The sequence below is a fragment of the Corvus kubaryi genome, unplaced genomic scaffold (assembly GCF_017639235.1).
Source record: "Corvus kubaryi isolate FWS band 111438036 unplaced genomic scaffold, C.kubaryi_AGA036_p1.0 138, whole genome shotgun sequence".
Lineage (NCBI taxonomy): Eukaryota > Metazoa > Chordata > Aves > Passeriformes > Corvidae > Corvus > Corvus kubaryi.
In genome coordinates, this window is record NW_024580672.1 from 6169616 (window position 1) to 6182626 (window position 13011).

Genomic DNA, 13011 nt, shown 5'->3' on the forward strand with positions numbered 1-13011 from the left:
AGGTACATAAAAATACAAAAACGTCAAGGAAGAGAAGGGTAGGGGAAAGCATAATCTCAAATCTGTAACCCCTTTACTACCTTGATCTTGTCTTGATCAGTGTTTAGAGAATATGTGGTATGGGTGTTAATTCACATTTGTGTTTTAGCAGGATTAATAAAACAGTGTAATAAGTGCAAATGGAAACTTGAAGAAAGAACTCTAGAAAGAGTTGTTTTCTGAAATGGTAACTTCTGGCATTAAGATTACTGGTATTAACTAGCAGCAACAAAAGAACTGATCTTAGTTTTGTTTGCATGTGTGTTAATATACTGAGGATGTAGACAGTTGCTTGGCTAGTTTGTTTAGTTGCTATCGAAATGCCAATAAAAGCTTTAGATGTTACTACTATCCTTCTGATGGCCAGTCATATGTTCTTAATGCCTGTTTTCCAAATTTATTGCCCTTCCTAGAGCTGACATCTGAAAACTGACTGTGTAATACTCTAGTGCCATTCTGTAATTGCTGCTAGTGGTAATTGAAGCCTTTTTAGTTTAATCTCTGTGCTTACCCTGATGAGGACTGTGGTTAAATCTTGCCATGTATCTCCATACAGTGCAATTCTTGTGATTTGGGTTGGGGTTTTTGTTGTCAGTGGTGATGGCTTGTATTTGTTTGGGGGTTTTTTTGTTTGGTGTTTTGTTTTGGTTTTTTTTGTGGGTGGGTTTTTTTTTGTTGTTGGTTTTTTTTTGTTTGTTTGTTTGGTTTTTTGTTTTTTTTTTTTTTTTTGTTTTTTTTGTTTTTGTGGTTTTTTTTTGTTTTTTTGTTTTTTGGTCTGTTTTTGTAACTGATGCAGCTTGATTTGGGAATATTAAGTAGATGGCCTAATACTGAAACAGGCTCTCAGCTGCTGTTATGTACAGGGAATGCAGAAGTTTAAATACTAAAACAGGAGTCCCATGTTGGCAGTCTTTCCTAAAATAATCTTTATCTTTGGGGCAGGTGGGGGAATTCCAGATATAATGGAAAATCTACATCAGAGAAAGTTACCATATATGTTGTTCCCATTCTTTTTCTTCAGTAGTGTCTAGAGGTTTTGTTGATGATAAATTACAAATCATTCAAGCCTACATAGTACATAGACAATCCACTTTTTAAAGTAGTTAGTTGGATTTAATAGATGCTACTGTTTACTAGTAGATATCCTTCATTAGATTTCAGTACCATTCTTGAGAAGAGACAAGAAAATAATATTGTCCCTGCTAAGACGTTTTTAGTAACTGCTAAATATTTCCTGAATCTGCATGGCAGTCAGCTGTTGTATTAGCTCTTACAGGAAAAACAAGCCATGCCTTCCTGTCACGGAAATGTGATATGTAAGGGAGTTGTCTCCAATAACAGTCTTCATCAGTTAAACAGCCTGTCCCTGAATCATATGACAATCTTGGCATTAGTCTGCAAACAAAATGTTATTTTTTTTTTCACCAAGTTAAAGCCAGTGACATCTAGAGGTTAAAGATTTCTTAACACTTTTTGTCTCGACTTTGATGCTGTCATTGTCAGCAGGATATTAAGCAACTACATAAGTGAAAGCATGGGACCTTTTTATAACCTACTTTTCCTGCCTTCTCCCTTCCTTTTAGTGTGAAGATTTTATGTAAAATTGATGTGCTTTTTATGTTTGAAGTGTTTTGGATCTTTTTTAGATGGTCTGTTCTTGAGTGCCAATGAGTGGCAAGAACTCAGTATCTTTGGAAGCAGAAATACTGCATTATATTGTAGAGGTTGTCATGCGTTAGTACTCTAAAACTGGGAAATAGCTTTAAATTTTGAATCACTCAGCATACAAGAGCACTTTGTTATATCACATTCCTAAAGCTGGATAACACTGGAAATCTGGGGTTTCTGCAGACATGATACAAATTATCTGAAAAAGTTTGCAACTGCCACAGCTTAAAGGACCTTGACACTAGAGATGTAATACTGTTATTTTTAATTACAGCGCAGCTTACGATGCCATCCTTGAGCGGAATGTTGCAATCAAGAAGTTAAGCCGACCGTTTCAGAACCAAACCCACGCTAAAAGAGCCTACAGAGAGCTTGTTCTTATGAAGTGCGTTAATCACAAAAATGTGAGTGCAGTGTCCTGCTTCAGATGTTAAAGAATTAACTGGAAGGCTGTCCTTTGTAAAAGTCTGGAAAGTGACTTCAGAGATTTTCATTGCATGGTTGTATCTCCATGATAAGTACAGAAGGGTCTTGCATAATAGCTATTAATGACTAGTTTTAATACCTGCCCAATCTTTAAATACCCCCTTCAAACTCAGCAAGGGAGTCAGTGTTATATTGCTAACATTTACAAGCAGCTGTCAAATGGCTGGTAAGTGTGTCCTGCTGATAGACACATAGGAGAAAAAAGGAAAAGGCTATAATACTTTTATAAATACTATATAAATACTATAATACATAGCACGAATGAGTTTAGAGTCTTGTGTTGTGACAGCAGTAACTCTCTGGTGTTTATGAAGCTGTGCAGTAGACAAGATCACAGAAATGGGGAGAGAGTAAGTGATAAATTTATTGGAGTTGAACTGCAGAAGGCTGGTGTTGGCCATTTTTTTCCTTCAGAGTCAGATGTGTGCAGTATTCCTTACCTTCTCTTTTAATCCCCCATCAGGAAGATAAAATTTGTCCTGGCTGCTAGGGAGAAAGAGTGTCACAGAAAACTTGCTCTCTCTTTTAGCTTTTTGGGAAAATCTTGTAATTTTTCTCAAACACGGACAACGGTTTATATGTGAATTCTCTGAAGGGTGTTCCACCTAATAGCATAATTTGTATCATGATAAACTATTGCAAGCCTGCCTAGTTCTTGATGAGTAGTAGCTTGGTCTCTTTCTGCACGTCACATCCATTCTTAATAGAAAATGTCCTAAAGCATCTGTAAGAGCCTGTTTTTCTGTTTGGGTGAAGTTGTTTCTTCACCTTTGTCAGTGGTGAAGTGGTATCTTTTAGGGAGTCTTCGTCAGGTTTTAATTTCATTGTTCCTCATATACAATGAAAATCTTACTAGGTCTTCAAACTGAAAGTAGGAGGAAGGGGAAGAGTGACTAAGCTCCTTAGGTTTTAAGATTTAAATATCGTCTTGTTAACACACACACAGTGTCTTTAGATTATGTGATTTGTGGAGGAAAAATACTCATTCCAAAATAATTCGTATCTGTTTACATCATGTTAGGCCTGGTTGAGCTACTGAGCATCTTGAGCTTCAGTGTGTACCAGGAGGTTCATATCAGAATAATAGTTAGCAGTTTTGAAATGTTGACTCTGCAACTTTCCTCTTGCTGTGGTACAATTACACTTCCTCTCCCCCTCCCTGCAGATAATCGGCCTACTGAATGTGTTCACACCACAAAAATCCCTGGAAGAATTTCAAGATGTGTAAGTCAGATTCGAGCTAAAGCTGAGAATTTATTTTTAAAGTATTCATACCAAAAGATGAGCAAGAGAGAGAATACAGTAAAATGTCAGTATTATCTGATTATTATTCTTTTCTTTCTTCATAAGCTACATAGTGATGGAGCTCATGGATGCAAATCTTTGCCAAGTGATTCAGATGGAGCTAGACCATGAACGAATGTCCTATCTTCTTTATCAAATGCTATGTGGTATCAAACATCTTCATTCAGCTGGGATTATTCATAGGGTGAGTGAACTAAACTGTATAATTTGCATTGCACCTGGTTTTACCTTGAGTATTTAAAGATAAAAAAAGTTAGCAATAGGAGCACGAAGAATGTTTCATAGGCTGTCCCATAGGCAGGGAGAGAAAGCTGAAAGGAAAGCACCATACCTTTTTGCAGGGTAATTCTGGAATGAGCCTTTTGAATGTTTAAGTGATTTGATAACGATCTGCACAGAGCAAACTGAAGATTTTTGCAGTGAGTTGCATTACCTCCTCTAATTCTGTATAATGTTCTACTTTAATAGTTGTGGCAGGGAAGGATATCTGGAAGCATCTCTGCCTTTATTGTTTTGGTAACCAAACCTGAAATCCCATCTTTTGAAAGAACTGCCCATTTTATTTCTTCTCCTTGACTAGCAGAGTAATGAATAACTATCTGAAATCTGCAGATAAGCAGATGATGATAAAGACTTGTAAGTGGAACTTGGATAACACCTGTGCGTCACAAATCATTCACTCAGATAGTTAACAGGCAAAACTGACTACTGCTTTTTAAATGGCATTTGTGTGTTATAATCCAGTCAAGAAATTTTGAATTTAAGGTTGCCTGTTCAAGTTGAGCATCTCATATTTAATGGTATGTGGATTAAAGATTGCTTGAGATTATCTGGTTATAGCTTTTCAAATATAATCTTGTTGGTTTGGGAAATGGTAGGCTTGTATTTTTACAGTACTACATTTTTCATTGTAATATTTTTAAAGAGTTTGAGAAGTTTTCATTTCTGAAGTGTGATAGAGAAGGTTTAATTAACCTTAGCAATGTGGGATACTTTCAGTCATTACTACACAGTCTTCTCATGACGTGCACAGGAAAGCAAATCACAAATGGCAGTTCTGTGCACTGCCACAGGAATTGCTGTGTTAGGATGCTTGTCCAGGTCAGTGGTCCACCACACTGTGACTGGGGGGTTGAATGGTCTGCAAGCTAGCTCTGGCAGTCTGACACTCCTGTTCAGTCTTTTTTGCTGCCTTTTCCACAAGGGAACAGGAGCAATTATATGAATAGAAAATACATCTTGAGTGGGCAAATGCTGCTTCCTTTTGCTCAGCTAGTTCTAGTACTCATCAGCTGCTGCATTCCAGTGAGGAGCTCAGGGGATGAAGGTGAAACCTTTCTTCTTGCATGCAATTTCCCTGAACTGATGTGTTGGAAGAGATGGGCAAGGATAAGTAGGAAGAAGCATTGCCTGCAACCAGGCATTGTACGTGATGCTGGTCTGCTTATGGGCATTTGAGACAGGTCAGTTGGGCTTCTTGCATTGTTCTGGGAATCCTCAGCAAAACTAAGTTGTTTAACTTACTGTTGTGGTACTGTATTACCTGTGACTGAGATGATGCAGCCCTTGGTGTTCTAATGTATGTGCCTGTGGGTCAGAAATAATGGTTTGCATACAGTTTCACATTTCCTGGTCCCTTCAATAGTTAGGTATGAAAATTTAATGCTGTGGATTTTCCTATGTGGTCTTTTTTAGTTTCAGAAAATGATATATTATTTGGACATGGCTAGTGTAGGTGAAGTAAGAATGTCTCTCTGTGGATCTTAGCACAAGCTTAGGGGAGCTTCTAAAACTGTGCTTGCCTCAGGGTGGTTTGTACTCCTCTGAAGTGGGCATAGATCCTGTGGAAGTCATGGATAAAATTTAAACATCTTTACATTTGCATAAAAGAAGTAGCTGTTTAGGTAGTTGGGCAAGAGTAAAGACAGCTTTGAGGATAGAATTCCTGTCTCTGTAAATATGGGTTAAGGCTGTGAAATGCTTCATATCTACAGGGATAAACGATCCTAAAGAGACTAAATACAATTGCTATGTAAATAGCACCGTATGTATGCATGAATGCTTTTAAAGGACATGTGCAGATGCTTCTGAAGGACATTTCACTTGCATGTCTTCCTGGTAGATTTTCAACTGACAGCTTCTTGGTAGACTTTGTTAGAAGATTGAGTATATTCAGGCACAGCCTTACCGCCTGTGTGCATTGTGCCTTTTTACTTCAAGGTGTAAAGTATCAAAATCTTGTTTCTCTGTGGAGCAAGCTGAACAAAACCTTGGAAGACAAGGAAGATAGCCTGCAAAGGCACATGTGTCACACAGACCGTGTGGCTGCAGTGGTAACTCTTTGTAGCATTCTTCTGGGCTCTCAGCACCAGTTCTTAATGTCCACAGCCAGTTACTTTATTGAAACTTCTTAAGCATAGCCTGCACTACTGCAGCTGCCCGAGGAGCATTTTGGCTATGAATCTAGTGTTCTACTTTAGTGATCTCTAAAGCTTTAAGTTTTTTTTGCTGTTGGTAGTTTCACATGTTTTTTAACTGGGTTCTTCAGCTTCTAGTGTAGCTGTGGTAATCTCAGCATCTTAGTAGCTTTTTCAAAGCTTGTTGAATGACTGAAATCAAAAAAATCTGTATACGTGCCTTATAGCACTGGATACTACTTGCCATAGAAATAACAAGTTGGGGGCATGGAACAAAACAGAAATCAAACTTCACCTTGAAGTTGTAGGGGCAAACTTGGTTGTCACATCAATGGATAAAGATTTGGCTGTAACTTTGCACTGACTTTAACAGATGTTGGCAAATCAACATTACTGGGTCCTGAACACTGTGCAGAGATGCAGTTTCCAGCCAGTGTAGAAGTACATGTTCATTTATATTTCATAATATGAGGATGAATGATCAGCATTGCAGAGTTGTGCCTCACTGACTTTCTGAGGGACACAGAGTGTCTCATTAGTCTTGCATGGAGGCTCTGAAACATTGAATTCTGCCCGATTTTGAGTACTTAACAAAGGGGCCTAATTATGGAACCTTCACAAATCTTCTGTTACAAAGAGAAAAGCCCGTAGAAGCCATGAATTACCCTCTAGAGATGTCCCTGTCTCCTTGTCTGGCTTATAGGGAGACAGCCCTGAAGAACCTGATTTTTAAGCACTGACATTTTACATTTTCAAGGTTCAGTGAGAGATTTTCTGCTATAGGTTCCGGATATATTTATCCATCCTAATTAATTTGATCACTCTCAGAGGAGCTCTCGAGTTTTGGTTTATTTAACAGAAGATATTAAGTGATGCAGGTTTTGCATCTCTGCATGAATCTGAATGTAGTGTAAGTCAATTCATCATTTTGATCCTAGGCTTCATGACAACTACATGGTGTTCAGAAATAAGGATGGACAGCATTTGGTAAGCAAAGAGAAGATCTCTTAACATTGGAGTGTTAATCCTGCAGTTTTGGGGAGAATGAGTGTAGTTAATACCATGAGCATATGCCTGGTGTTCTGCAGTGAACTTCCTGAAAATAATAGATGTGTGCAGAAATAAAGCTGATAATAAAAAGGACTGTAGAAGAATCTGAAACGTGTATTAAATGGCCAGAAGGCCTTATAGAACTTGAATTAATTTGTGGTGTTTGAGAATGTTTTAAGCTAAAGTTGTCTGTAAAGTCTTTGTGTGGAAATGTATGTGTGAATATGTATGTATGCAAGACTTGTACTTAGTCATTAAAATTCTGTTGTTCTGGAACTCTTTTTGTTGTTTCCTCTTTATCTTTAATGCAGTTTTCTCAGCATTATGAGGAGATTGCTGAAAGCCAGCCAAGTACAAATGAAAACTACATAAATCTTGCAGATATCCACCTTTAAGTCTTTAAGAAACAATGACAAATGGGACTACATATCAAATGCTTGCAGCTCAGGTGCTGGAGTCCTCTGTCATATCTCAGGTTTTGCTCTCAATTAATCTCAGTAGAGTGTAGGCTGGAAGTATCTAAGTCTTATCTGTGTTAGCCCATGTGCTGCAAATGATTTTATGATTGCAAAGTTGTTTTGAAGTTACTCTGTAATATTTACACTGTGACATTCAGCTTTGTGTAAGATCCTGCTGAGGTGATGACAGAGTAAGCCTGTGTAGTTTTTGTTTAAATAAATGTTGCAAAGCCACTATTGTCAATAGGGTTCAGGTGTTGAGAATAGTTTCCATGTTGCTAACTAGAATGATCTGAAGCTATGTCAGCATTTTCCACTCCAATTTAATGATTGTGTTAATTTTTGGCAGTTTTTCAATGGTGCATTTTTGGGTTTGGTTGCCAAACTTAGTATAAAACCAAGTCCTAAATAGGAAACTAAAATCATGTGGCCATGGAGATTTTCTTTCTGTTCAGAGAAATACATTGGTTCAAAAGAGGTAATGTAACCTCAACTAGCAAATAAACCTTTCACATTGATATTATAATTCTAATAATTCTTGTATTAAGATGATTATTGAATCAAATGATTGTCATGTTACTTGTGTTCTGCATTGTAGTAATAATTCTTGTTCCAGTGAGCAGTTTCTAGACCTTTCCTCAGAGCTAACACTTCTTACTAACCTCGATTTATTTCAGACATTGCTAACATATCTTGTAATGCTGGTTGTATTTTCCTTCTTTAATTGCTATATAAATCTACAAGCACAATAAAGGAATTAATTCTGTAATCTGCTGAATGCACATAAATTAATGCAAGGGGGAAAAAGCTGCAGTTACAGCAATAACCTAGTTGTGTTTGGGATTTAATGTTAGCAATATTATCTTTTTAAAATGTGAACCACAGAGTACTTTGTGCTTGTCTTAGCAGTCATATATGATGTTTCTTTTTAAAGGATTTAAAGCCCAGTAATATAGTAGTAAAGTCAGACTGCACTTTGAAGATTCTTGACTTTGGACTGGCCAGAACTGCAGGAACTAGTTTTATGATGACGCCTTATGTAGTGACTCGTTACTACAGAGCACCAGAGGTCATCCTAGGGATGGGATACAAAGAAAACGGTCAGCAAATACAGTCTTTCTTTGGCATAGCTTTATCTTTTTTGTTTGGCACACCACATTTTACATGTTAATGTTTTTTTCAAGCTGTAGAAATTTTATAAATTAGTCTTGTGACTAAAATGCAGATTCTGGATACACCAATTTGTTTATTCAATTCAACCCATTAGAAAATGTTTGCATTTAATAGGAGAAAAAATGGAGGGCCTTGTTTGTTTAAAAATTTAAATAACTTCCTTGGTAGATTACGTGACATCCAGGAAGAACTGGAAATGTATTTTCTTGATATTTGGTATGCACTTTGATACACCTTCATCTGACTTTATTCTTGGTGAAGATGTAAATTGTATTTCATCAGCAGATGTGTGTACTAAATTTGATGCTAAATAACTGTATTGTGTATGGCCTTTCAGGAGGTAGGGAGCATAAGGTCTACTGAGGAACAAACAAGCTAAGACCTACTGTGGAATTGCTTTTTATTAAAACCAGCCTCCTTTAAGCCTTTTTCACTAAGTTCTTAATGTTGCTGAAGAAAAACTCAATAACACACTTAAGCATACAGAGAGTACTGTCATGATGCATCATGGATTCTTTGAGGTCCCTGACAAATTCCAACGGAATTTTACTTTGTCCCTCTGCTTGCATACACTTCCGCCTCACCATACTCACTCTGTGACCAGTCTGCCTCTCAGTATCTTCTTCAGGAAAATAGAAAAAGATCTGTCATTGGAGGGAAACACACCATCAAGTACATTGCAGCTTCTCAAGGAAACAGCTGGTAGTACCCATTAGGAAACCAAAGTGATGTGTCACTCCTGAAACTCCATTGGAGCAGCCTGATTCCGCTCCATTTCACTGCTGTGCTGCCCCCGTGGTCGGGTAACTCCCTTGTTTCACTTGTGAACACATCAGGCTGGTGGAGCCTACAGGTCACTATGTGTGTTTCAAACACTCTGCCCAAAGCTCTCTCCTGGGGACGTGTGAGGTGTGGCTCCTCGCCTTCCTGACACAACTGGGGCTTGCTCTGCCTTTCAGCATTCCTAATACAGTCTGCAAACCTGCCTGGCATACCATTGCAGCAGGTGACTTCAGGCTGTGTGAATGTGATAGCAGTGAAAGAAGCCAGGTCAAAGGAATGAGACTAGATCTTTATTGCAAGACTGTGGTTTTTATTTGTTTGGATTGTTAATGTGCATGAGAGGATGTACATTTCTTCGAATGGCCTCCATGGCTGGCTGATTTTCCTGTAATTTAGGAGTTACAGGTTGAGTAGAGCAAATTAGTTATTTCTTTTAATTCCTAAAATTTTCTAGATTTGCAAATTTAAGTTTGTCTTTTTTTTCCCCCAAGACTTTATATTGGCAATTTAAGGAACATTAAATACAAGTACCTAAAGCTGTAGTATTGAGTCATGCAACTGCCTTACAGAAGGAATTGATAAAATGAAAGTCACAAGTTTTCTGACTCAGCTTGCCCATGTTAAATTTTTCTTTTAAATAGTAAGTAATTTTGAGTAGCAGAAGTATGAAACATTTTTTCCACCACTGGAGTTTTCCACTACTGGAGATACTCTACAACACAATCTATCCTGTCAAGCTTGTGACAACCCTGTTCCTTAAGGAAGTGTGAGTTGTGTTGTGCATCATAAATCATAATTTACTTTCATTTGAAAAACTATCACATCTTCCCAAAGCCAAATACATGGTTCTTGAAATGAGAATGGCACTTCTGGAGAATGTAAATGTAAGGAGTGAGTCCAAAGAGAATTGTATTTCCATATGTACTGTTCTCATTAAAAGGCAGTTTATGTGAGCTGTTACTGTTCTCAGTCGAGGAGTTTGTGGAGCTCCCATGACAGGGAGATGGGTAGCAAGGATGCATTTACAGTAAGAACCATGGGCTGTCCAGGAGCCTCGCCTGTTCATATTGATGCCTATTATAGCCCCTTAAACCCCAAGTTAAATTAACTGTGAGTTTACTTAATGTGGAGTTTAATACTGAAAATTGAGAGTTAACCGGTGGTTACAGAGCTGTCTGGCAGTTTCCTGCAGTTTGTGCCCTGCTGAACTTGTGGGAGGATTGCAATGTATATTTTGATGACTGAGATATGTACTGCAGACTAACATCATTTTGGTACTATACTTACACGCATACAAAATCTTCAATTGTTTTAAAACTAGCAAGGATCCCAAACAAATACATAGAGTTAACTTTTATGTAGGGTTTATTACTGAAGGATGTTTGGGGGTGTCACATCAGAAACCAACTGAAGGACACCAGAACTGTTCATGCACATGCACCTTAATAGATTTATGCACTGTTCTGTGCATGATTATCAGGAATGAAACACTGAAAAACAAGGAAAGTCCTAAAGACTCTGAAACAATTACTTTTAAGTTTCCTAGTAGATACATTGGGTTTAAACTTCATTTTCACATGGTATTTTTTCTCCTAGATTTATAAAAATCAGTAAGTTCAAACAGGGTTGTTAAGAATAAAATGGACTCCTTATGACAGCAATAGATTTGTTAAAGTATTTTTCAAATCTGTGATGAGATTTTACTCAGTTTTCTATAGAGGTATTCACAGGAGTATTAGTTCAGCTTCCTAAAAAAAGTTAGAGACCTGTAATTAGACAGGTTTTGTCTGATTTAATGAAAGCAGCAAATCAAAACACCCCAAAACATCTCAAGTTTGGTTTTGTAGGGAGACGAGAAGAATGGTAACTTTATCGTGTGGGTCACAAACTAATTACAACAGATTTGGGTATATTATGGGTTGTAATGGCAGGAGGTTGTTTAGCAGATCAAAAAGTCAGCATTCAGAATTTTATTTAAAAAGTCAAATGCAAAACTTGGCTTCTTTGGGTCTCTAAGCCAATGAATATATACTTAAGTATTTGAAAAAAAATTTTAAAGGAAAAAGAGCATTAAAAGTGTTGACAATATTTTTTTAAATGAACAAGGCCCTTAATTTTGACCTATTAATATGCACAACTATGATCTCCTATCATATTATTTAGATACTATTTTAGAGGAACTTAAAAATAAAGAAGGAATATTGAAAAATAAGAAGCTATGTTGTTTGCTTGACATTGTTGAGCTCCTTCAGAACATTGACATATAATTCTTACTATACGATTGTTCTCACTTAAATCCCCTTCTTATGTGCTTAATTGAAATTCCAGTGTCATATTTGACAAAGTATTCATAATAATAAAATGTCATTATTATGATTTCAAGAAAACTTTTGCATACAGAATTAACAATACCTCTGAAAGCAACTGCAAAAGAAATTGGCTTGCCTGTACAAAGTAAACTTGTGCATCTTTAAGTATGTCTTCTGAGTGATTTATTTTAAGGTAATGTAGAAAATGCCTATCTCATTTTAAAAAAATTGCTGTTGAGTTTTTCTTTTATGAAATGTTATTTCAGCATAACTGGAGAAATATTTTAAAACAAATGATTTTAACTGAAAACCTAGGAGCATACTAACATTGTCATTAACTGATCCTCTAAAATTTTTAAGTGATCTTTTACTGATTCTGTTTGCTTTTTACTTAAAGCAAGAGAGAGATTCATGGTAATCTGACTTCTAGGAAATACTTGCTGTTAAATTTTAATTCCTATGTAATACCTAATTAATTCTCCTAGAAAGTGTGAACTGTTTCAATAGGCAATATTTTTACAGGTCAGTGTACTTTGCTACTTTTAGAATTATTCCAACAGCTGCAGTGGAATTATTTTCAAGAAATCAATCTGTCTTTCGTGCTTGAGTCTAGTCTCTTGGCAGAGGTAGCTTTGAAGCCTCCAGCCTTGGAGAAGGGCTTTACTCTGCTTGATTCGTGTCTCTCTCTCTCTGCTCAAGCTCTTGCTCTAGCACTATATTAAACAAAAGGATGTTTTTCTGCCTTGTATTTGAGACAGTTAAAAGCTAATCCTTACACATGGTTTATGTTAAACTGTTTTCATTGATTAATACAAAGACTTGCTCTTCTTCCTGTGCTGTCTCTGCAGTTTATAGGATGCAGTCATGTTATGCTTCTTTTAATTTTAAATGACCGTTTGCTTTGCTTTTCCTTCTTTTTGTGCTACAAACATAGTGGATTTATGGTCTGTGGGGTGCATTATGGGCGAAATGGTTTGCCACAAAATCCTCTTTCCAGGAAGGGACTGTATCCTTGTGCTGCTGCAGCAGGTTGAATTAGTTAGGAAGTGATTAACCTTTTTATTGATGTTGTGTCATGAAGATGCATATTGTACAATTTTTTTTTTTTATTAAATGAACATGGATTTTTCTTGTGATACACTTAAAAAAAAAAAAATCATTTCTATTCAGGCTGCACCTAGCAGTAGGACATAGTCTCTGCTGGTCCTGTAGTTAGCATACATTCACTTTCACTCATTTTCGTTGCACATGCTTTTTAGAGTCACTTCATGTGTATGTGTGTGTCTAAATATTTTTATTTATTTTATTTTAATAACTATCTTT

General features: G+C 36.8%; 1 protein-coding gene across 5 annotated transcripts in view; it reads left to right on the forward strand.

The window, feature by feature from the left end:
- The window catches only part of MAPK8 (mitogen-activated protein kinase 8), a 183927-nt gene that overhangs the window by 160355 nt on the left and 10561 nt on the right, over positions 1–13011 (forward strand). For 3 of the 5 annotated variants that reach the window (XM_042018857.1, XM_042018860.1, XM_042018859.1), the window contains exons 3-6: positions 1982–2111; positions 3359–3417; positions 3544–3682; positions 8358–8523. In XM_042018857.1, the coding sequence (XP_041874791.1) occupies positions 1982–2111; positions 3359–3417; positions 3544–3682; positions 8358–8523 (494 nt within the window). Of the gene's footprint in view, positions 1–1981; positions 2112–3358; positions 3418–3543; positions 3683–8357; positions 8524–12622; positions 12695–13011 lie in introns of those variants that run through there. The other 2 variants (XM_042018858.1, XM_042018861.1) reach the window with 2 other exon arrangements.